The sequence below is a fragment of the Dreissena polymorpha genome, chromosome 2 (assembly GCF_020536995.1).
Source record: "Dreissena polymorpha isolate Duluth1 chromosome 2, UMN_Dpol_1.0, whole genome shotgun sequence".
Taxonomy (NCBI): domain Eukaryota; kingdom Metazoa; phylum Mollusca; class Bivalvia; order Myida; family Dreissenidae; genus Dreissena; species Dreissena polymorpha.
In genome coordinates, this window is record NC_068356.1 from 134,891,136 (window position 1) to 134,917,227 (window position 26,092).

The 26,092-nt window shown below is 37.0% G+C and overlaps 1 protein-coding gene and 1 long non-coding RNA gene across 22 annotated transcripts in view; both read left to right on the forward strand.

The window, feature by feature from the left end:
• LOC127869086 (calcium/calmodulin-dependent protein kinase type II delta chain-like) overlaps positions 1-26,092 on the forward strand; it is a 211,181-nt gene that overhangs the window by 87,683 nt on the left and 97,406 nt on the right. For all 21 annotated transcript variants that reach the window (XM_052411379.1, XM_052411382.1, XM_052411392.1 and 18 more), the window contains one exon: positions 2,661-2,715. In XM_052411379.1, coding sequence (XP_052267339.1) covers positions 2,661-2,715 — 55 coding nt within the window. The remainder of the gene's footprint in view (positions 1-2,660; positions 2,716-26,092) is intronic.
• On the forward strand, positions 15,746-25,742 carry LOC127869097 (uncharacterized). Its single transcript, XR_008044399.1, has 2 exons — positions 15,746-15,799; positions 25,240-25,742. It is a non-coding gene; the product is annotated as an uncharacterized LOC127869097 (long non-coding RNA).

The window sequence follows — 26,092 nt, forward strand, 5'->3', positions numbered from 1 at the left end:
ATTTGAAGGTTTTCAAAAACATCAATGACAAGTTCTATTCTGAGCCTGCTGAAAATGTCATGAATAGTTTATAAACTTGTGCTTAATCAGGGCTCGCGCTAGGGGGCGACGTGAGGGACAAAGTCACTTTCCCTAAGCCAAATGTCGCCTAATATTTAAGAAATCGTAGATAAAAAGCAACTGCCAGTTGCTCTTACATTGGAATTTGTTTACATCCGGTTTTCTCGATGTCAAGGTATGATTACATTTTCCAATACACACTGTCACTGCCGGAAGCGTGTCGCAATCGAGCGACATGTAATTTGAGGTAGACCCCGCCCCCGATTCTCCCAACCTCCAAACTTATTCAATCGGCGAACGTCAAGTCAGTGTTCAACTCGAATGCAGTCACGTGCGTGTGGGGTGATAATTGAAGTTTACTGACGTCTTTCAAGTGTTATTGATTAGGGATAATCCACGGGGGGTGATGTTGTCATATTAATTGATCAATTAATGTGATTACGATGAATTATGCCCAAAGGGCATGGTTTGTTATCAGATCACTTATTAGCCTTTTGTTGCAGACCATAGTAACATGCTGTGAAAGATTATCTCTGAGGTCACGCTTGGTTAGGCACTATCACACTGGAATGAAATCAAACTCTGCACTATTGATTTTTTCAAACTTCTGAAATCTTTGGCTATGATTTTTTGTGTGCAAAAATATTGATTGTTTTAATTCAAAGTACCTTTTAAAATTTGAAAATTAATCTATGTTTTAATGCGAATATGCGGTTAATTTTTAGTCCGAAATTACGGCATGGAAAACCATATTTGTGTTTGGCTTTTATTTTTAAACTTTAAACACTGTCTGTCCTCAATCATGATGAATTTTAACATGAATAGGGACAGACAGTTGTTATTTCAAGAAATAATGAGTTTGATTGGAAGGAGGATTTATCACTCACCAAGTAAAATGTAATTTTTATATTGTCATATATTTTCGCGACCATACAAAACTGTCAACGTTGTTGACATTAGTTGAAATAATGTGTTGTAAAATAAATATATCCTATAATTAGCAATAACAATGTTTCATTTTAATCTCCAGACTGGATGTTACTTCATGGTGTAATATTAATTAATATTATTGTTGACAAACATTGACTCAAAGTTATTCAAAGCAACGAATTTAAGTGTTGATAATCACAACGTTTTTTTTTTACCACAAATGAACAAAGCTGCTTTAAGCATACAGGGATTTTTCAGCACTGTCTGTGCCTCTGGAAAACGGAGGCACTCCCAAAGCAGACGGACCCGATCCCAAACCGAAATTATAATAAAAATTCCCAATTTTTTTTAAGAATGAAGTGTTCGTATAACTTGTGTGACTAACCAGTGTTTGTTTTGGTCAAAAATATCTGCTATAAGGTTTTGACTGTTCAGTTCTTATCTCAGAGTGTAACTGTAACTCATGAAAAACAAAACTACAGTACTTGAATTAACGTTGAACATGCCCAATATTGCATCTGTTTATATAAATAAGACAAAATAACAAATAAAAACAAATTTATTTGTTAAACCACTGAATTATTTAAGCATGATTAATTCACAATTTTTTCCCAAATGAGCCGTTTCATCGAAGCAAAAATTCCCAAAATGACCAATTTTGTCGATAAAAAATTCCCAATTTGGGCAGACTCCTTTCCCAAAATAGGCAGAAAAACCCCTGGCATATGTCATATTTCGAACATAAATATTTATGTTGGCTACTGCTTCAATTATTATCTTTGAAATACTTAAGTCTTTATAATATTATGTATATTCACATCAAAATGGATTGAATAAAGAGCTAGTAAAATTATGGTTATTTATCTGTTGTGTTGATTATTACTATCACATATATGTATGTTGTAACCCCTTACAAGCAAACCTTTTGTCCGAGTCTCTCCACTACTCCCTAAAGTCTCATCACTTCTCCCTAAATCAGTGTCTAGGGAGAAGTCACTTCTTCCTAAAATTTGAACCCAGCGTGAGCCCTGTTAATTGCCAATTCAATTCTTTAGCTTTTGGATTCATGAACTCATAAACAGTTTATGAAATTTATTCTGGCAATATTGTCAAAACTCTTAATATTATGTGCTCAATTTCTAAAAGAATACGGTTCGAACTTGGAGCTAATGAACTGAATGAAAGCCCTGCAATAGAAAGGCCCTTTTATGAAAATGACTTTTTAAAATCATTGATTTCCAGAGCAAACTGCCTGTCCATTAATCCTCCAACTCATTGAAAGATCCTCAGAAACTGATGATGACAGCATTGGCTGACAAAGTATAATCAGCAAAATCTGCCAATTGTCTGATAGATCTTGATTTTGAGGGGTTGATATTGGAACAGCTGTATCTGCTGATCATTTCTATAATAGATACAGTAGTTTTGTATTAACCAAGAAAAAAGTAAATAATGATAGTAAATAAAAACAACAACCTAGATGGAAGTTCCTGTGAAAGGAAAAATAAAAATGATTGAGTGAGCATTGTAAGGATGTGCTGATGATTTTTGTAAAAGCTTTTTGCTGAAACTTGAGTTGTGGAACATTTTATTTAAAACCCCCACATATTTTCTTAAAGAATGATGTGTTCTTAATTGCTTATCATAAATGTTGCTTTTCTGTTTTTCAGTTCGACTCCATGACAGTATACAAGATGAAGGGTTTCACTACTTAGTTTTTGATTTGTAAGTATATTTTTTGATTTGTTAATGTCACACAGTGACTTCAACTGTATACTATTTGTATATGTAATTATTTTATTGTCCCCTACCGGTGAAACCGGAGGGGACTTATGGTTTGCACTCCAACTGTCTGTCAGTCTGTCTGTCAGTCAGTCCGTCACACTTTTCTGGATCCTGCGATAACTTTAAAAGTTCTTCATATTTTTTCATGAAACTTAAAACATGGATAGATGGCAATATGGAGATTATGCACGTTGTTTAATTTTTTCCTTCATCAAACATTCTGGTTGCTATGGCAACAAATGTGAAAACAAACTTTTTTTTTTACTGACAATGGTGGAGTTTCACCGGTAGGGGACCATATTGCTTGGCAATCTCTTGTTCTAATTAGAAAAGAGAGTTTTTTAATTTTTTAGCTCACCTGAACACAACGTGCTTATGGTGAGCTTTTGTGATCGCCTTTTGTCCGTTGTTTGTTGTGCATTGTGCTGCGTCAACATTTGCCTTGTTAACTCTCTAGAGAGCACATTTATTGTCCAATCTTCATGAAATTTTGTCAGAAGATTGGTCTCAATGATATCTTGGTTGAGTTGAAAATGGAAACGTTTGCTTGAAAAACATGGCTGCAAAGGGGTGGGGCATTTTTAACCAGGTTTTGCGAAGGAAAAAACTGGTTATTAGATTGGCGAATGCGGGGGTCTGGCTGGCTGGCGGGCAGAACAAGCTTGTCCGGGCCATAACTATGTTGTTCATTGTCAGATTTTAAAATCATTTGGCACATTTGTTCATCATCATTAGACCGTGTGTCGCGCAAAGAATTATGTCAATATCTCCAAGGTCAAGGTCACACTTTGAGTTCAAAGGTCAAAAATGGCCATAAATGAGCTTGTCCAGGCCATAACTATGTAATTGATTGTCAGATTTTAAAATCATTTGGCACATTTGTTCACCATCATTGGACGGTGTGTCGGGGGAAAGAATTACGTCAATGTCTCCAAGGTCAAGGTCACACTTTGAGTTCAAAGGTAAAAAATGGCCATAAATGAGCTTGTCCAGGCCATAACTATGTCATTATTGTCAGATTTTAAAATCATATGGCACATTTGTTCACCATCATTGTACGGTGTGTCGCGCGAAAGAATAACGTAGATATTTTCAAGGTCAAGGTCCCCACGACTAAAAATAGATTGATTTTGAAACAAGCCCTTTATCAGACTTTTTTTTATATTGAAAACCTGGTTTTGTGACAATTTTGTCCCTTGTTCCTTATATGGCTATATATGGCTATAGTAAAATCTTGTTAACACTCTAGAGGCCACATTTATTGTCTGATCTTCATGAAACTTAGTCAGAAGATTCATCCCAATAATATCTTGGATGAGTTTGAAAATGATGCTAGTTGGTTGAAAAGCATGGCCGCGAGGGGGCGGGCATTTTTCCTTAAATAGCTATAGTAAAACCTTGTTAACACTCTAGAGGCCACATTTATTTTCCGATCTTCATGAAACTTGCTCAGAAGATTTGTCCCAATGATATCTTGGATGAGTTCAAAAATGGTAACCTTTGCTTGAAAAACATGGCTGCCAAGGGGCGGGGCATTTTTCCTTAAATGGCTTTATATGGCTATAGTAAAATCTTGTTAACACTCTAGAGGCCACATTTATTTTCCAATCTTGATGAAACTTGGTCAGAAGATTCATCCCAATAATATCTTGGAAGAGTTCGAAAATGATGGCGGTTGGTTGAAAAACATGGCCGCCAGGGGGCGGGGCATTTTTCCTTATATGGCTATAGTTAAACCTTTTTAACACTCTAGAGGCCACATTTATTGTCCAATCTTTATGAAATTTGGTCAGAAGATTTGTCTTATTGATATTTTGGATGAGATCGAAAATGGTAACGTTTGATTGAAAAACATGGCTGCCAAGGGGCGGGGCATTTTTCCTTATATGGCTAAATACAGTACAGCCAACGCGGAACAAACATATTTCGCCATCCTCGGCGGCAAGGCGCAACGAGTCGGCCGTTGAAGCCGCTTCAGTATGCGGCGGCAAGTCGCATTTCGCCGTGAAGCTTTGCATCTGTGCTGTTTGCTGAGACATGCCGAGGCAAGCTGCGATCCCCGACATGACATCGAGTCATTGCGCATCTTCAAATCAAAATCTTTTTAAAATTATTAGGTAGTCAAAGAAATTAAAAAGAACAATTATAATGATATTTATAATTATATTTAATTTAATGTGCGCAGATTCAAAATAGATTAACTAGTTAATAAAAAAGCATGCTGTTGTTTTGTTTTTAGTGATTGCATTCCCGTTTCTAAAGAAATTGCTGTCATCCGGATAGAAATAATTATTATTTTAAAAGAATGCAAATTTAAAAAATCGTATTCATAAAAACAAAATACGATTATCACGGGCATGTATTAATAAAATTCCAATAATCATTTGCCATTGTCATTTTTAATTTGGGCTAAAGTACTTTAAGTTACTTTAATTGTGTGCGTTTATTGCGCCATATGATTATTGTCTTTATATTAAACGATCAACAAACATATTTGTTTTGGGTTTAATTTTTACGACAACATGTATTAGCATATAAACAATGTCACGTAATTATGTTTTGGCACATACGAATGGTCAAGACTCCAACAGGTGGTGGATTTATAATTGCTTGTTTTTTTTCTATTATATTTTAGCTGAGACAATTAGCAGTTTGAAGCCACATCAATAACCATCACTTAATTGTTGTTTTGTTTATAATCAGCTTATTAACCAGGTTTTCCGAAGGAAAAAAGTGGTTATTAGATTGGCGAATGCGGGCGGGCTGGCGGGCGAAACAAGCTTGTCCGGGCCATAACTATGTCGTTCATTGTCAGATTTTAAAATCATTTGGCACATTTGTTCACCATCATTGGACGGTGTGTCGCGCGAAATAATTACGTTGATATCTCCAAGGTCAAGGTCACACTTTGAGTTCAAAGGTCAAAAATGGCCATAAATGAGCTTGTCCTGGCCATTACTATGTCATTCATTGTGAGATTTTAAAATCATTTGGCACATTTGTTCACCATCATGGGACGGTGTGTCACACGAAAGAATCACGTCAATATCTCCAATGTCAAGGTCGCCATGACTAAAAATAGATTTTTTTTTTAAACAAACTTACAAAGGGGGTTAATTTTGTTTGTTCATTTCAAAAGTTCAGTTTGAGTTTTCTCCCTTTATCAGATTTTTTTTTCACAATGAAAACCTGGTTTTGTGACAATTTTGTCCCTTGTTATAACTATTGTTTGACTATGCGTATATAAAGTAGTTTCATTTTGTTTATATTATACAGTTGATATCGCTGATCATTACCCGATAATCCCGTATATTCCAGTTTTAAAGAAAATTCCAGTTAATATGTACGATAAAAGTGCTCAAGACACACACACACATTCGCAATTATTCTTAAGTATCATATACATTTTGGCATTTGTTACATTTAAAGATGTGATGAAATAACATCCAATCGGGGCGTTTTTTTTTCCACTGAACACGCATAAATCGCCTGACGTGATGTACATGTTTTTATACAACACAAAATACACCCAAACTTTCCATGCGACGTTGTACATGTCTGCATAATTTTTGCGCGCTTTTTATGGAGACAAAGGATATTTTAGCAATGTTTATTTGACGCTAGAATTTGTTAATGTCGCATTAGCATTAAAATTCGGAAGCGTGTTTCGGATTACAAATTTAATAAAGCTCATTTCAGAATCGAACGAAACATTAACATTGTGCGTAGTTTATTCAACGATAATTTGTTAAAGCGCATTACGTGTCGTATCGCTTTTTAAAACGTGAAAATGATAAATATGACAGCGTAAATCTAGGTTTCTATGCTACACAAATGTACATGTAGGTGTATATCTTTTCGCTCAATCCGCCGCGTACGTAATCGGCGGATTTACTCCGCGAAAGTACGCGAGGTTAAAACAGACTCGGCGTCGTTGCGCGGATCGATGCCGAGTACACTCGACAAGGCGTCCGCGTACAAATTTTCTGGCCGTGGCGTAGCTGCAGATTATGTTTGTGCCGCGTTGGCTGTACTGTATGGCTATAGTAAAATCTTGTTAACATTCTAGAGGCCACATTTATAGTCCGATCTTCATGAAACTCGGTCAGAAGATTCATCCTAATAATATCTTGGACGAGTTCAAAAATGATGCCGATTGGTTGGAAAACATGGCCACCACGGGGGCGGGGCATTTTTCCTTATATGGCTATAGTAAAAACTTGTTAACACTCTAGAGGTCACATTTATTTTCCTATCATCATGAAACTTGGTCACAAGATTTGTCCCAATGATATCTTGGATGAGTTCGAAAATGGTTTTGTTTGCTTTTAAAACATGGAGACCAGGGGGCGAGGCATTTTTCCTTATATCCTTATTGGCTATAAATGGCTATAGTAAAACCTTGTTAACACTCTAGAGGCCACATTTATTGTCCAGTCTTCATGAAATTTGGTCAGAAGATTGGTCTCAATGATATCTTGGATTGGTTTGAAAATAATTATGTTTGCTTGAAAAACATGGCTTGCAAAGGGCAGGGCAATTTTCCTTATATGGCTTTAGTAAAATCTTGTTAACACTCTAGAGGCTTCATTTACTGTCCGATCTTCATGAAACTTGGTCAGAAGATTCATCCCGATAATATCTTGGACTAGTTCGAAAATGATGCCGGTTGGTTGAAAAACATGGCTGCCAGGGGGCGGGGCATTTTTCCTTATATGGCTATAGTTAAACCTTGTTAACACTCTAGAGGCCACATTTATTTTTTGATCTTCATGAAACTTGGTCAGAAGATTTGTCCCAATAATATCTTGTTATTTCAGGTGAGCGACTTTGGGCCTTTCAGGCCCTCTTGTTAAATAAAAAAGTATGATTTGTTGGTGTTGTATGTTGACATGTGGTTTGTGCTGGTGGAGATGGTGCACTAAGTGCAAAACCATTTCATGGCATTGCTTGCATACCGTTTTCTCCTGCAATCTTGAGGATGACAAAACCGTGATATTTAATATACAGACAGAACAAAAACGATTGCTTTGATCTGCTTAAACCCGGATGCCCGAGAAATGTTTTGCAAAGCCTGCAGTTGATCAATGTTTAAAATCCACAGGATATTGATTCTCTAATAATCCGATTGATGATTAAATTAGTTGCCAGCTCCTTTAAAGTCAATAAGAAGATTAGCTCTGCTAAGTAAACATTTTCTGTGTATTAATATAAAATAATTTTCTGTTTGATTAATTCTTCTCAGAATCGCGTAGCAGGATTAATTAAAAGATTAAATGAATTCCATGTACCTTGTTTGCCTTGGCAAAAACATGGAGTATTTTGTATATAACAGATATATGATGTATTAATTCAAATATTTGTTTTGAAAGATACTATGGCAAATTAATGAAAAGAATACAGAAATTAACAGTTTATTTTTTGAATGCTTGTTTAAGTAGTCAATTATTAGTTGGAGGTTGTGACTTATTATAATATCTGGAAGTCATACATAATTTGAGTTTATAGCTGGAACCTGTATTTGAATTTCATGGTTACAAAAACAAGAACTTTGCAGTGCATTTAAAGCATTTTTGCTTAAATGTGCGTTTTCCTTGTTGCTATGTTTCGTCATATTAAACAGTTTTTATGCCCCGCGATCGAATGATTGGGGGTATATTGTTTTTGGCCTGTATGTCTCTCTTGTCTGTCATTGTAAGTGTATGTCTGTCATTATGTGTATCTCTCCAAAACTTTTACCTTGGTCATAACTTTTGCAATATTGAAGATAGCAACTTGATATTTGGCATGCATGTGTATCTCATGGAGCTGCACATTTTGAGTGGTGAAAGGTCAAGGTCACCCTTCAATGTCAAAGTTCGTCTAGACGGGACTTTTCTCCACACGACCTCAGCCACATGGCATCAGCAGATGACATGCATCTGTCCTTGCCCGGTGACGACACCGGTCAACTGGTCACTGACCGGTCCGGTCATCGGTCATGCTATGACCGGTCTGGTCACCGGTCGACCGGTCACCGGTAAGTATTTACTAATTAAAATGAATTTTACGATAAAAATTTGTTTTTGTGCTTAACTGGTAAATTCTACTGGTTTTGCAGGTTTACTGGATATTTGTTCTGGTTGTTGTTCTTTACCTATTTCTTTTTTTGACTTGTTTAATGGTGTTTTAGATTGCTGTTCTACTTGACTTGTCCAAGGGTGTAAAAGTTTATTTTTAACAAACTTCAATTGTTCTGGTAAATTTGATAATCTTTGCTGAAGTATAGGAGTTTCCTTATTTCTGTTGACCTTCCCAATTCCTTTTGTCCGTAAAATAGGTCTTATTGGTCTTTCTGTCGCAGAATGCTTTTGTGTTAAAGTTATTTTAGAGTTTTTATTTCCAGCATGAACATTTTTCCACCATCCAAGTCATTGTCATGGCAAGTTTATTTGTTCTGTTGTAATAAATGTGCAATTCTGGTCTTGGTTTGGCTATGGTGCCTTATCGTTGGCAGATATAAATGTGACAGACATTTCTGGGTACATGACTTTTATGTACATAAGTCAGTGCATTGCCAGCTACCAATCAAATGTTAACACTATTGGTTACAATACAACGCTAACATATAAGGGTTGTTTTGTCGCTGATCAATTTAATGTCCTCACGTTGTCAGTCCAGTCTGGCCTCATGGATTTCTTGTCCATGGTGACAAATGGTCAGCCTTTTAGCCTGAGTCTCAGTGCAGTCTGAGTGTTGGTCTATTGTCGTAATCCCTGGGCTTGCAAATAATTGAATGTTATGATGCTTTCATTGAGAACAAGATAATTATTCAGGTGTGTTGTTCTTAATTTCTTAAGGAGTTTTCTCACTTTCATAACCTCTTTTTTATTCCCCCGGATCGAAAGATCGGGGTTATATTGTGTTTGGCCTGTCTTTCATTGTATGTGTGTGTGTGTCTGTGTGTCACTGTGTCCCAAAACTTTAACCAAAACTTTAACATTGGTCATAACTTTTGCAATATTGATGATAGCAACTTGATATTTGGCATGCATGTGTATCTCATGGAGCTGCACATTTTGAGTGGTGAAAAGTCAAGGTCACCCTTCAATGTCAAAGGTAAAAAAAAATCCAAGGGAAGTAATAAGCTTTAAAAGGGAGATCATTTCTAACCTGCCTAATGATATATTGAAATTTTATTTCAAAGCGGCGCCATAGGGGGCATTGTGTTTCTGACAAACACATGTTTTGTTTTATTTTGTTGTTTAGTTTCATATAACAATGATTTGTATTTTTTCCATATTTTGGTATGCCTGTTAACTAATTTTGAGAGGAGATATAATGGAGTCACAATGTCAATCTTGTATTTGGGTAGAAAATTGGCCTCAAATTGTATTAGTTGATGAGCCAACTACTACCAAGTTCCATTTAAAATGGATACATGTCATCACTCTGAAGTGTTGATGAGCAAGATACTTTGCCGACACACTAATCCACACAGTCCAGAGTTATGTGCCCTTGAAAACAACTGACAAAGTGGTGCAGGGTATTTCAGTCACTGCTGTGAGACAAAGCTCTAGGTCTGTTTGGTGAAACAAAGTAGATATATTTTAGTGTTTCCAATATATCTGTAAATAGTTCCAAAATGCGGCAATGTCTGTATGGCTTTCACTGCCTATGTCCAGACTAGACCCATATTATAGATATAGCATATGAGCCATGCTCTGTGGAAAGGGGGTTTAATGCATGTGCGTAAAATGTCGTCCCAGATTAGCCTGTGCAGTTTGCACAGGCTAATCAGGGACAACACTATACGCTTAAACTTATTTTTTGCTAAGAAGAGACTTTCTTGAAACATAAAATATCAGAAAAGCGGGAAATGTTGTCCCTGATTAGCCTGTGCAGACTTTACATCTGAGACGACATTTTAGGCACATGCAGTAAGCCCCCTTTTCACAGAGCACAGCTCATATCTAGCCTTCATCCACCACTGTTTATGATGCATGATAGCAATCAAACAACACTTCAGTTCCTATTTGAGATACATTTTCATTCATAATAATGGTAATTTTCATTATGAATCTGTATAACATTGGTTACACGGCATTTTTTTTAGCTCACCTAGCTGAGCACAACGTGCTCATGGTGAGCTTTTGTGATCGCCTTTTGTCTGTCGTGCATTGTCCGTTGTGCATTGTGCGACATCAGCATTTGCCTTGTTCACTCTCTAGAGGCCACATTTATTGTCCAATCTTCATGAAATTTGGTCAGAAGATTGGTCTCAATGATATCTTGGATGAGTTTGAAAATGGTAACGTTTGCTTGAAAAAAAATGGCTTCCAAGGGGCGGGGCATTTTTCCTTAAATGGCTATATATGGCTATAGTAAAATCTTGTTCACTCTCTAGACGCCACATTTATTTCCAATCTTCATGAAATTTGGTCAGGAGATTGTTCTCAATGATATCGTGGATGAGTTCGAAAATGGTAACGTTTGCTAGAAAAACATGGCTGCCAAGGGGCGGGGCATTTTTCCTTATATGGCTATAGTAAAATCTTGTTAACTCTCTAGAGGCCACATTTATTTTCAGATCTTCATGAAACTTGGTCAGTAGATTCATCCCAATGATATCTTGGACGAGTTTATTTATTCACTCTCTAGACGCCACATTTATTGTCCAATCTTCATGAAATTTGGTCAGAAGATTGGTCTCAATGATATCTTGGATGAGTTCGAAAATAATTATGTTTGCTTGAAAAAAATGGCTTCCAAGGGGCGGGGCATTTTTCCTTATATGGCTATAGTAAAATCTTGTTAACACTCTAGAGGCCACATTTACTGTCCGATCTTCATGAAACTTGGTCAGAAGATTCATCCCGATAATATCTTGGATGAGTTCAAAAATGATGCCGGTTGGTTGAAAAACATGGCTGCCAGGGGGCGGGGCATTTTTCCTTATATGGCTATAGTAAAATCTTGTTAACACTCTAGAGGCCAAATTTATTTTCAGATCTTCATGAAACTTGGTCAGAAGATTCATCCCAATATCTTGGAAGAGTTCGAAAATGATGCCAGTTGGTTGAAAAACATGGCTGCCAGGGGGCGGGGCATTTTTCCTAATATTGCTTTAGTAAAACCTTGTTTACACTCTAGAGGCCACATTTATTGTCCAATCTTCATGAAATTTGGTCAGTAGATTGGTCTAAATGATATCTTGAATGAGTTCAAATATGGTTACGTTTGCTTGAAAAACATGGCTGCCAAGGGGTGGAGCATTTTTCCTTATATGGCTATATATGGCCAAGGTTTTTAAAAGTCGCGTCCAGGTATACAAAAATACATTGTATTAAAGCCGTAATTTAGTTTTACAAAACAGGATGTTGACACGCGATTACATTGTCAGTACTATTTGCGGAGCAATCAAGCTAAAATACGTGCACTTTCCTGCGCAGTGATCTCCCTTATTCTATAAGAGACCGGAAGCATGCCGCATGTTCAACATTCGGCTTGACTGTTAGACAGTGTACAGACTGGTTTCTTTATTTTTACAATCAGACGGAAATAAAAGGTATCAATCTAAGATAATCAAAACATGGTCTACCTTGTTATTTAAGACGACTTTATTGGTAAAGATGAAACTTTTTTTTAAATCTTCAACAACGGAGCAGAAACCCGAAGCTTTGAGCGGCCCATCTCCCAAAAAACTAAGAAAGATTATGATAAAATATATGATCTAAGTAAACGCACCAGAACTTTTCAAGAAACTTTGCTAACAGATTTTCAATGGTTACCAGTTTATTTAATCAAATTGCTACCAGTAGCGGAGCCTCAGTCTGATGAGGTCCACATATTGGACAAGTTTATTTGTTAAGATTACAATGTACTTATGTTCAGCACATGTTTTAATAACACTAACTTCGCAAGATTTAAAGTTTGACAAAGTCTTTATATTGTTTATAATATACTGCTATAATGAATGTACCATTGAAATACAATTATAAACAAAACAAGCAAATCATATATATTTTGATATATTCCACATTATTTAACATTAATCAATAAATGCGTTTATAATTTATATAAACATTAACGGACTAGTGTAGTTCAGCAACGGACAAGTTAAATTTCCTAAACGGTTGTCCGTGGACAAGTATAGTTTTTTGAGATTTCGCCACCCCTGATGGCTATAGTAAAATCTTGTTAACTCTCTAGAGGCCACATTTATTGTCCGATCTTCATGAAATTTGGTCAGAAGATTCATCCCAATAATATCTTGGACGAGTTTGAAAATGATGCCGGTTGGTTGAAAAACATGGCCGCCAGGGGGCAGGGCATTTTTCCTTATATGGCTATAGTAAAGCCTTGTTAAAACTCTAGAGGCCACATTTATTGTCCAATCTTCATGAAATTTGGTCAGAAGATTGGTTTTAGTGATATCTTGGATGAGTACGAAAATGGTAACGTTTGCTTGAAAAACATGGATGCCAAGGGGCGGGGCATATTTCCTTAGGGCTATATATGGCTATAGTAAAATCTTGTTAACTCTCTAGAGGCCACATTTATTGTCAGATCTTCATAAAACTTGGTCAGAAGATTCATCCTAATAATATCTTGGATGAGTTCGAAAATGATGCTGGTTGGTTTAAAAAAAAACATGGCCACCAGGGGTAGGGGCATTTTTCCTTATATGGCTATAGTAAAACCTTGTTAACACTCAAGAGGCCACATTTATTTTCCGATCTTCATGAAACTTGGTCAGGAGATTTGTCCCATTAATATCTTGTAATCTCAGTTGAGCCACTTTGGGCCTCTTGTTTATTGGATAATAGATTTTGCAGGCAGAACAATCTCTAGTGACACTTTGTTGCGCTAGGTCTTACCCAAGCTAGTTGAAGCATTTTCCAAAATCATCATTCAATATTTAAAATAGTTTGTTCATGTGAAACTGCGGTTAAATTGCATAATGCTGCATGATTTCAGAAATAACAGTTTTAAACTCAAACAGTAGAGACTTCTATATCTTGAAATCCATGGTTGTTTTCCCTAGAAAATAGTCGGGTGATGAGGTTAATGTTGTTTACTGCATTAATGTTCTTGTAATTGCCAATATTGTGTGGATGTATTTTCAGTGTTTTTTTCCAGAATCAATACAGTCTATCAAATGTATCAGAAATTGGTTCGTCATAGTGAACAGTATTTAAGTCATCAGGTTGAAGAGTAATGTAAGACTTCATATTAAGATTGTGCATTAGTACATGTAAAAATAGTTGTATGAGCTGTAACCATCTAATTAAACCCCAAAAGTGGACCTTAAAACAGTTTAGAAAACACATACAATTGGCATCCAGAAGTAACCTGTTATGTGTGCTTATTTGTTAATTCAACTGGTTTTGTATGTAACCGATTAATTATTCTGGTTTTTGTGCTTTATTAGCTCACCTGATTGCTCAGGTGAGCTTTTGTGACTGGTCTTTGTCCGTCTTATGTCCGTCCGTCCGTTAATATTTGCTCGTAAACACTCTAGAGGCCACATTTCTTGTCCCATCTTCATGAAACTTGGTCAGAAGCTTTGTCCTAATAAAATCTCGGCCGCGTTCGAAACTGGGTTGTTCCAGGTCAAAAACTAGGTCACTAGGTCAAAAAAAAGAAAACCTTGTAAACACTGTAGAAGTCACATTTCATGCCCAATCTTCATGTAACTTTGTCAAAATGTTTGTCTTAATGATATCTTGGTTGAGTTCAAAAATATTTCCGATCGGTTGAAAAACATGGCCGCAAGTGGGCGGGGCAGTTTTCCTTATTTGGCTATAGAGAAACCTTGTAAACACTCTAGAAGTCACAATTTTTGCCCAATCGTCATGAAAGTTGGTCAAAACATTGGTTCAATTGATGTCTCAGACAAGATCGAAAATGGTTGAGATCGGTGAAAAAACATGGTCGCCAGTGGGCGGGGCATTTTTCTCTATATATGTATATAGTGGCAGTTTTCCCTAGTTTTTGGCTATAGAGAAACCTTGTAAACACTCGAGAAGTAAAATTTTTCCTAATCATCATGAAATTTGGTCAAAACATTGGTTTTATTGATATCTCGGACGAGTTTGAAAATGGTCGCGATTGGTGAAAAAACATGGCCGCCAGTGGGCGGGGCATTTTTCTCTATATGTATTTAGTGAAAACATGTTAACACAGTAGAAGTCACATTTTTGGCCAAATTTTCATGAAATTTGCTCAGAACATTTGTTTCCTTGATACGAGAGTTGAGTTCAAAAATGGTTCCAGTCAGTTGAATAACATGGCTGCTGGGAGTGGGGCAGTTTTCTCATTATGCCCCCCCCCCCCCCCCCCCCTTTCGAAGAAGAGGGGGTATATTGTTTTGCTCATGTCGGTCGGTCTGTCTGTTGACCAGATGGTTTCCGGATGATAACACAAGAGCGCTTATGCCAAGGATCATGAAACTTCATAGGGGTACATTGATCATGACTCGCAGATGACTTCTATTGATTTTCAGGTCACTAGGTCAAAGGTCAAGGTCACGATGACCCGAAATAGTAAAATAGTTTCGGGATGATAACTCAAGAACACTTATGCCTAGGATTGTGAAACTTTATTGATACATTGATCATGACTCGCAGATGAGCCCTATTGATTTTGAGGTCACTAGGTCAAAGGTCAAGGTCACGGTGACCCAAAGCAGTAAAATGGTTTCCAGATGATAACTCAAGAATGCTTATGCCTTGGATCATGAAACTTCATAGATACATTGATTATGACTCGCAGATAAATCCTATTGATTTTCAGGTCACTAGGTCAAAGATCAAGGTCACGATAACCTGAAATAGTAAAATGGTTTCCGGATGATAACTCAAGAACGCTTAGGCCTAGGATAATGAAACTTCATAGGTACATTGATCATAACTCATAGATGACCCCTTTTGATTTTCAGGTCACTAGGTCAAAGGTCAAGGTTATGATGACCCGAAATAGTTAAATGGTTTCCGGATGATAACTCAAGAACGCTTAGGCCTAGGATCATGAACCTTCATAGGTACATTGATCATGACTCGTAGATGACCCCTATTGATTATCAGGTAACTAGGTCAAAGTCACTGTGACCCGAAATAGTAAAATGGTTTCCAGATGATAACTCAAGAACGCTTAGGCCTAGGATCATGAAACTTCATAGGTACATTGATCATGACTCGAAGATGACCCCTAAGGATTTTCAGTTCACTAGGTCAAAGGTCAAGGTCATGATTACCTGAAATAGTAAAATGGTTTCTGGATGATCAATCAAGAACGCTTATGCCTAGGATCATGAAACTTCAAAGGTACAATGATCATGACTCGCAGATGACCCCTATTGATTTTCAGATGACTAGGTCAAAGCTCAAGGTCACGGTGACCTGAAATGGTAAAATGGTTTCTGGATGATAACTCAAGAACGCTTTTGCCTAGGTTCATGAAACTTCATAGGTATATTGATCATGACTGGCAGATGACCCCTATTGATTATCAGGTCAAAGGCCAAGGTCACAGTGCCAAAATACGTATTCTCACAATGGCTGTCAAGGTCACGGTGACTCAACTTAGAAAAATGGTTTCCGGATGATAACTCAAGAATGCTTACGCCTAGGATCATGAAACTTCATACTTACATTGATCATGACTCGCAGATGCAAAAATGATGAAACTTGACCAGGATGTTTGTCTGGACAATATCTAGGTCAAGTTTGACATTTGGTAAAGATTGAATGAACCGACTCCTCTCAGGTGAGCGAACTAGGGCCATCTTGGCCCTCTTGTCTGTTTTTTCCTTTGACTAATTTCATGGTGTTTCAAGTTGGTGGTCTGCTTGTAAAAAGGTGTTCTAGTTTTTTTTTAACACACTTCAATTGTTGTGGTCAATTTGATAATAATTGCTGATTTATTGGTGTTTCAATTTTTGCTGTTGATCTTTCCAATTGTGTTGTCCTTAAAAGGTATTATTGGTCTTAATATTGCAGAATGATTTCCTGTTGAAGTTATTTTAGAGTTTGTTTTATTGCCCACAGGAAATGGTTCCCACCATATCATTCATTATTATTGCACATACATTCCTTCTACTGTAATGATTGTGCAATTCTAATCTTTGTTTGGCCTTGGCGTCGTATCCGTGGCAGAGATAAATGAGACAGACATTACTGGGAAACCGACTTTTATGTACATAAGTCAGTGCAACGCCAGTTACCAATCAAATGTAAACACGATTGGTTATGATACACCATTAACAAATAAGGGTTGTTTGGTCGCCTATCAATTTAATGTGGTCATGTCATCAGCCTTGTCTGGCCCCATTGATTGGTTGTCCATGGTGACAAATGGTAAGAATTTTATCAAGTCTGAGTGTTGGCCTTTATAATGGCCGTAATCCCAGGTCTGGCCATTATTTTCCCTTGAACACAACTGATATTAAAGAAATATCATGTCATGTAAAACAATCTAGATATTTTATTCAAATATAGTTGTAAGTAGTTCCAAATTGGGACATATCTGAATTACTTTTACTGCTTAATGCTGGACCAATAATATATATATGGCATTTTTGGTGTTCATTTACCGCTGTTTATGCTTCATGATGGCAATTATAGGACACTTCAGTTCCTAATGGAGATACATTAACAAGCAAAAACAACCGATTATAACCTGTTTAACCAAATTGCATTAGTATCATTGCAATTTTATATTGGATAATAGATTTTACAGGCATTCAAATCTTTAGTGACACCGCTTAGTGCAAGCTAGTTGAAGCATTTTCCAAAGCATCAATCAATACTGATTAGAGGTTGTTAGTGTGAAATTGTGCTAATTGCAAAATGTTGAAGCTGGAACAGTATTGTAAGACTGCCTTTCAAATATGGGAAAATTCTTGCATATAAAAATTGTGCGTTAATACATGGTAGGTCTGATTGTTGCAATAGCAAAAAGGCACTCATTAAACTCCAAAATGGATCTCAGAACGCGTATAAAATCCCAAGACATCTAGTAGCAACCATGCATCATAATTGGAAGCTGAAACAGGCCATATTAAATGCTTGTGGTAAAATGTAGACATCTGATGTTCTCAATAAATTGATTAATATTGGATTGCTTGGAATCTCCATTCTGTAAGGAACATCATTTCATTTGCAAATATTCCAGGATTGGAAGGGAAATGAGTCCTCAAACATGTAAAGCAGCTTTGCCTATTAGTGCCGGTTTCCCGCCCTTCAGGCTCAAAGGAACCTGTCCTGTAAATTGATGGCTTTTTTGCTTGACTTGTTGATTAAACTGGGTTTAGTGCTACTTAGTTGTACTGCAATTTTGTGCTTGACTGCTTGATTATTCTAGGTAACTGACTGTTTAATTCTACAGATTTTTAGTTTCCTTGTTCTTGACTTGCAAATTGTACAAAGTTTATTACTTGTTAATTGTACTGTTTAAATTGCAGTTGACTCGTATATTGTTCAAGGTTTTTGTGCTTGACATGTTAATTGTACTGTTTTGGTTTTGTTTGACTTGTAGATTGTAATGTTTTTTTTGTTCTTGAGTTGTTAATTATACTTATAGTTGTGCTTTATTCAATAGATTAATTGGAGTGATTAATTTTACTGATTTGTGTGCATGTGATTAATTTTACTGATTTGTGTGCATGACTGGTTAATACTACTGGTTTTGTGGGTTAACTTGATGATTGGTTTTTGTCATTAACCTGTTTCTTTCTTTGACTTGATTCATGATGTTTTAGGTTGCTGTTCTACTTGACTTGTCCAATGGTTTTTTAGTGCTTTTTAATCCACTTCAATCCTTCTTGTCAATCTGCTAATATTTGGTGTTTGCATTTTTGCTGTTGATCGTTCCAGTTCCTTTTGTCCTTTCTATTTCAGAATGATTTCTTATGTAAAAGTTATTTGAGAGTTTAATACCTGCATGACATTTTTCCCACCATCCTTTTCATTATCCTGGCAAGTTCATTCTTCTGCCATAATGAATGTGCAATTCTGGTCTTCGTTTGGCCTTAGTGCATTTTCTTTTGCAGAGATAAATGCAACAGACATTACTGGGAACATGACTTTTATGTACATAAATCAGTGCATTGCCAGCTACCAATCAAATGTTAAAACTATTGGTAACCATACAACGCCAAAATATAAGGGTTGTTTTGTCACTGATCAATTTAATGTCCTCATGTTGTCAGTCCAGTCTGGCCACATTGATTTCTTGTCCATGTTGACAAATGGTCAGCCTTTATATCTAGTCTGAGTGTTGGCTGCACATGTTTGCCAATGGTTGTACTCCCTTGCCTTGCAATTAATTGGCTTTTGCAAGTTTTTCAAGGAGAACAATATAATTATTCAGGTGTGTTCTTCACTGCCTTTGTGATTTGTACTTTCACAACCTTTCATTTTCATTATTGTTTTGTTCAATTGCATAGAGAAAAGATTTATTTTGTTTTTAAAGCTGTTAGACTCCATCGTAGGAAGTTTCAGAAGGTAAAGATTTGAGTCACTCTGAGTCTTATTTGCCCATTCTCAGTCATCCATAAATTCCTGCGTGATTTGCCAATTTTCAGTGATCCATATATTCCTGGGTTATTTGCCCATTCTCAGTGATCCATATATTCCTGCGTTATTTGCCCATTCTCAGTGACCCATAAATTCCTGCGTTATTTGCCTATTCTCAGTGATCCATATATTCCTGAGTTATTTGGCCATTCTTAGTGATCCACAAATTCCTGAGTTATTTGCCCATTCTCGGTTATCAACAAATTCCAGAGTTATTTGCCCATTTTCAGTTATCGACAAAATCCTGAGTTATTTGCCCATTCTCAGTGATCCACAAATTCCTGAGTTATTTGCCCATTCTCAGTCATCCATAAATTCCTGCGTTATTTGCCTATTCTCAGTGATCCATATATTCCTGGGTTATTTGCCCATTCTCAGTGATCCATATATTCCTGCGTTATTTGCCCATTCTCAATGACCCATAAATTCCTGCGTTATTTGCCTATTCTCAGTGATCCATATATTCCTGAGTTATTTGCCCATTCTTAGTGATCCACAAATTCCTGAGTTATTTGCCCATTCTCGGTTATCAACAAATTCCAGAGTTATTTGCCCATTCTCAGTTATCGACAAAATCCTGAGTTATTTGCCCATTCTCAGTGATCCACAAATTCCTGAGTTATTTGCCCATTCTCAGGGATCCATAAATTCCTGAGTTATTTGCCCATTCTCAGTTATCAACAAATTCCTGAGTTATTTGCCCATTCTTAGTTATCAACAAATTCCTGAGTTATTTGCCCATTCTCAGTTATCAACAAATTCCTGAGTTATTTGCCCATTCTCAGTGATCCATAAATTCCCGAGTTATTTGCCCATTCTCAGTGATCCACAAATTCAAGAGTTATTTGCCCATTCTCAGTGATCCACAAAATCCTGAGTTATTTCCCCGTTCTCAGTGATCCACAAATTCCTGAGTTATTTGCCCATTCTCAGTGATCCATAAATTCCTGAGTTATTTGCCCATTCTCAGTTATCAACAAATTCCAGAGTTATTTGCCCATTCTCAGTGATCCACAAATTCCTGAGTTATTTGCCCATTCACAGTGATCCACAAATTCCTGAGTTATTTGCCCATTCTCTGTGATCCACAAATTCAAGAGTTATTTGCCCATTCTTAGTGATCCACAAATTCCTGAGTTATTTGCCCATTCTCAGTGATCCACAAATTCCTGCGTTATTTCCCCATTCTCAGTGATCCACAAATTTCTGAGTTGTTTGCCCATTCTCAGTGATCCACAAATTCCTGCGTTATTTCCCCATTCTCAGTGATCCACAAATTCCCGAGTTATTTGCCCATTCTCAGCGATCCACAAATTTCTGAGTTATTTGCTCATTCTCTGTGATCCACAAATTTCTGAGTTATTTGCCAATTCTCAGTGATCAACAAATTCCGGAGTTATTTGCCCGTTCTCAGTGATCCACAAATTCCTGCGTTATTTCCCCATTCTCAGTGATCCACAAATTCCAGAGTAATTTGCCCATTCTTAGTTATCCACAAATTCCTGCGTTATTTGCCCATTCTCAGTTATCGACAAAATCCTGAGTTATTTGCCCATTCTCAGTTATCAACAAATTCCTGAGTTATTTCCCCGTTCTCAGTGATCCACAAATTCCTGAGTTATTTGCCCATTCTCAGTTAACCACAAATTCAAGAGTTATTTGCCCAATCTCAGTGATCCACAAATTCCTGCGTTATTTCCCCATTCTCAGTGATCCACAAATTCCTGAGTTATTTGCCCATTCTCAGTGATCCACAAATTCCCGAGTTATTTGCCCATTCTCAGTGATCCACAAATTCCTGCGTTATTTCCCAATTCTCAGTGATCCACAAATTCCCGAGTTATTTGCCCATTCTCTGTGGTCCACAAATTCAAGAGTTATTTGCCCATTCTTAGTGATCCACAAATTCCTGAGTTATTTGCCCATTCTCAGTGATCCACAAATTCCTGCCTTATTTCCCCATTCTCAGTGATCCACAAATTTCTGAGTTGTTTGCCCATTCTCAGTGATCCACAAATTCCTGCGTTATTTCCCCATTCTCAGTGATCCACAAATTCCCGAGTTATTTGCCCATTCTCAGCGATCCACAAATTTCTGAGTTATTTGCTCATTCTCTGTGATCCACAAATTTCTGAGTTATTTGCCAATTCTCAGTGATCAACAAATTCCGGAGTTATTTGCCCATTCTCAGTGATCCACAAATTCCTGCGTTATTTCCCCATTCTCAGTGATCCACAAATTCCAGAGTTATTTGCCCATTCTTAGTTATCCACAAATTCCTGCGTTATTTGCCCATTCTCAGTTATCGACAAAATCCTGAGTTATTTGCCCATTCTCAGTTATCAACAAATTCCTGAGTTATTTCCCCGTTCTCAGTGATCCACAAATTCCTGAGTTATTTGCCCATTCTCAGTTAACCACAAATTCAAGAGTTATTTGCCCAATCTCAGTGATCCACAAATTCCTGCGTTATTTCCCCATTCTCAGTGATCCACAAATTCCTGAGTTATTTGCCCATTCTCAGTGATCCACAAATTCCCAAGTTATTTGCCCATTCTCAGTGATCCACAAATTCCTGCGTTATTACCCAATTCTCAGTGATCCACAAATTCCCGAGTTATTTGCCCATTCTCTGTGATCCACAAATTCAAGAGTTATTTGCCCATTCTTAGTGATCCACAAATTCCTGAGTTATTTGCCCATTCTCAGTGATCCACAAATTCCTGCCTTATTTCCCCATTCTCAGTGATCCACAAATTTCTGAGTTGTTTGCCCATTCTCAGTGATCCACAAATTCCTGCGTTATTTCCCCATTCTCAGTGATCCACAAATTTCCGAGTTATTTGCCCATTCTCAGCGATCCACAAATTTCTGAGTTATTTGCCCATTCTCTGTGATCCACAAATTTCTGAGTTATTTGCCCATTCTCAGTGATCCACAAATTCGTGCGTTATTACCCCATTCTCAGTGATCCACAAATTCCTGAGTTATTTGCCCATTCTCAGTGATCCACAAATTCCTGCGTTATTACCCCATTCTCAGTGATCCACAAACTCCTGCGTTATTTGCCCATTCTCAGTGATCCACAAATTCCTGCGTTATTTGCCCATTCTCAGTGATCCACAAATTCCTGAGTTATTTGCCCATTCTCAGTGATCCACAAATTCCTGCGTTATTACCCCATTCTCAGTGATCCACAAATTCCTTAGTTATTGCCCATTCTCAGTGATCCACAAATTCCTGCGTTATTTGCCCATTCTGAGTTATCCACAAATTCCTGAGTTATTGCCCATTCTCAGTGATCCACAAATTCCTGAGTTATTTGCCCATTCTCAGTGATCCATAAATTCCCGAGTTATTTGCCCATTCTCAGTGATCCACAAATTCAAGAGTTATTTTTCTTTGAACATAACTGACAAAGTGGTGTAGGGTATTTCATTCACTGTTGCCACAATGCTTTAGTTCTGTTAGGTGATACTTAATAAAAATGTCATGCATTGTAAAACAATGGTGGCAATATCTGCATGACCTTCTTTACTTAAATCTGGACCCATTTTAAGCATTAAGCATTTCTGGTCTTCTTCAACCATTGGTTAAGGGAAATGATGGCAATAATAACACACTTCAGTTCCTAATTGAGATGCATTTACATACAAAATAATGGTAATTCCCATTATGATCAGTTTAAGTAAATTGCGTGGATAACATTGCAATAATTTTATATTGGATAATAGATTTACTGGCAGAAAAATCTCTACAGACGGCTTCTTGCTCAAAATAGTTGAAGTATTTTTAAAAGAACCAATCAATTCTTAAAATAGTTTGTTAAGGAGAAACACTGGTAATTGCATAATTTTGCATTTTGTAAGATATATCAGTGTTTAACCCTTTCAGTGCGGGAACCGAATTTTGAAGGCCTTTGCAAACAGTTTGGATCCAGATGAGTAGCCACAGAACGTGGCGTCTCATCAGGATCCAAACTGTTTGCTATTCTGATAATATTCTTTGAAAAAAATCGAAGAAAATGCTAATTTTAGAAATTAAGCAGATGACATTTTAGCAGACGACAAATTTCCCAGCATGCAAAGGGTTAACTGAAACCATAGAGACTTAATTCTTGTGCAAAAAGTATCATCTCAGAAAAGCCTGTAGCACACACAAGCTTATCTGAGACAACAGTGTCTGCTTTTATGGAATTTTACTTAACGTAGTCTGTTCGATGGAATTTTACGTAACGTAGTCTGTTCAATGGAATTTTACGTAACGTAGTCTGTTCGATGGAATTTTACGTAACGTAGTCTGTTCGATGGAATTTTACGTAACGTAGTCTGTTCGATATGAAAATCCAGTCTATATGGAAAGTGTCGTCCCTGATTAATCTGGGACAATGCTTTACACACATTCATTGTGCCTGGGTTTACAAGAGACCATCTCAAATGTGGAGCAAAAAAAGATGTGGAGCAAAAAAAGATGTCAGCCAGCAATTGGCTTAATAATTAATGATCAAGTAGGGAGAAAAGGTTGCATACAGAGATTCATTTACTGGGTCGCTGAAACAATGCACGCCCACTATAAAATTATTGGAAGTTCATAAATATTTAAACAAAACATTTTCAGTAGTGTGTTCTTCATACAGTTGATCACAACAATATATTTACAATTTAAATTCGGAGGGGATAGAGTAATTGGTCCTGGCCGTCTGTCCGGCCGGCCCAAACTTTGTCCAGAGCATAACTCCAAATCTATTCAATGGATTTACTTAAAACTTAGAATATAAACAGATGGCAACTAGGAGAAGTGCAGTGACCAAGAACCATAACTCTATCTACCTTAGTTTTTGAATTATCTCCCCTTTTATATAACTTTAAAGTAAATTTTTGTCCGGAGCATAACTCAAAATATACTAAAGGGATTTACTTGAAACTTGAAAAATAAACAGATGGCAAGTAGGAGAAGTGCAGTGACCAAGAACCAGAACTCTATATACCTTAGTTTTTGAATTATCTCCCCTTTTATATAATTTTAAATTAAATTTTTGTCTGGAGCATTACTCTAAATCTACTGAAGGGATTTACTTGAAACTTGAAATATAAACAGATGGCAAGTAGGAAAAGTGCAGTGACTAAGAACCATAACTCTATCTACCTTAGTTTTTGAATTATATCCCCATTTATATAACTTTAAAGTAAATTTTTGTCCGGAGCATAACTCTAAATCTACCAAAGGGATTTACTTGAAACTTACAGATGGCAACTAGGAGAAGTGCAGTGACCAAGAACCATAACTCTATCGACCCTAGTTTTTGAATTATCTCCCCTTTAAATAATTTTAAAGTAAATTTTTGTCCGGAGCTTAACTCTAAATCTACTGAAGGGATTTACTTGAAACTTGAAATATAAACAGATGGCAAGTAGGATTAGTGCGGTGACTAAGAACCATTACTTTTTCTACCTTAGTGTTTGAATTATCTCCCTTTATTTAATTTCAAAGTAAAATTTTGTTAGGAGCATAATGAATTATCTCCCTTTATTTGTTTTTACAAATATTATTCTACTCTCTAAAAAAATGTTGTCATACAAGCAAACACATTTCGGCGGGTATTTGGCACTACTGTGACAAGCTCTTGTTAGTTTATTATGCCCCCCTTCGAAGAAGAGGGGGTATATTGTTTTGCACATGTCGGTCGGTCCGTCCGTCCACCAGATGGTTTCCGGATGATAACTCAAGAACACATAGGCATAGGATCATGAAACTTCATAGGTACATTGATCACGACTGGCAGATGACCCCTATTGATTTTCAGGTCACTAGGTCAAAGGTCAAGGTCACAGTGACTCTAAATAGTAAAATGGTTTCCGGATGATAACTCAAGAATGCTTACGCCTAGGATCATGAAACTTCACAGGTACATTGATCATGACTGGCATATGACCCCTATTGATTTTCAGGTCACTAGGTCAAAGGTCAAGGTCACAGTGACTCGAAACAGTAAAATGGTTTCCGGATGATAACTCAAGAATGCTTACGCCTAGGATCATGAAACTTCATAGGTACATTGATCATGACTGGCAGATGACCCCAATTGATTTTCAGGTCACTAGGTCAAAGGTCAAGGTCACAGAGACTGGTAATAGTAAAATGGATTCCGGATGATAACTCAAGAATGCTTACGCCTAGAATCATGAAACTTCATAGGAACATTGATAATGACTGGCAGATGACCCCTATTAATTTTCAGGTCACTAGGTCAAAGGTCAAGGTCACAGTGACTCGAAGTAGTAAAATGGTTTCCGGATGATAACTCAAGAATGCTTACGCCTAGGATCATGAAACTTCATAGGTACATTGATCATGACTGGCAGATGACCCTTATTGATTTTCAGGTCACTAGGTCAAAGGTCAAGGTCACAGAGACTGGAAATAGTAAAATGGATTCCGGATGATAACTCAAGAATGCTTACGCCTAGAATCATGAAACTTCATAGGAACATTGATAATGACTGGCAGATGACCCCTATTAATTTTCAGGTCACTAGGTCAAAGGTCAAGGTCACAGTGACTCGAAGTAGTAAAATGGTTTCCAGATGATAACTCAAGAATGCTTACGCCTAGGATCATGAAATTTCATAGGTACATCGATCATGACTGGCAGATGACCCCTATTAATTTAAAGGTCACCACCTGGTCAAGGTCACAGTGGCAAAAAACGTATTCACACAATGGCTGCCACTGCAGCTGATATATGGGGGGCATGCATG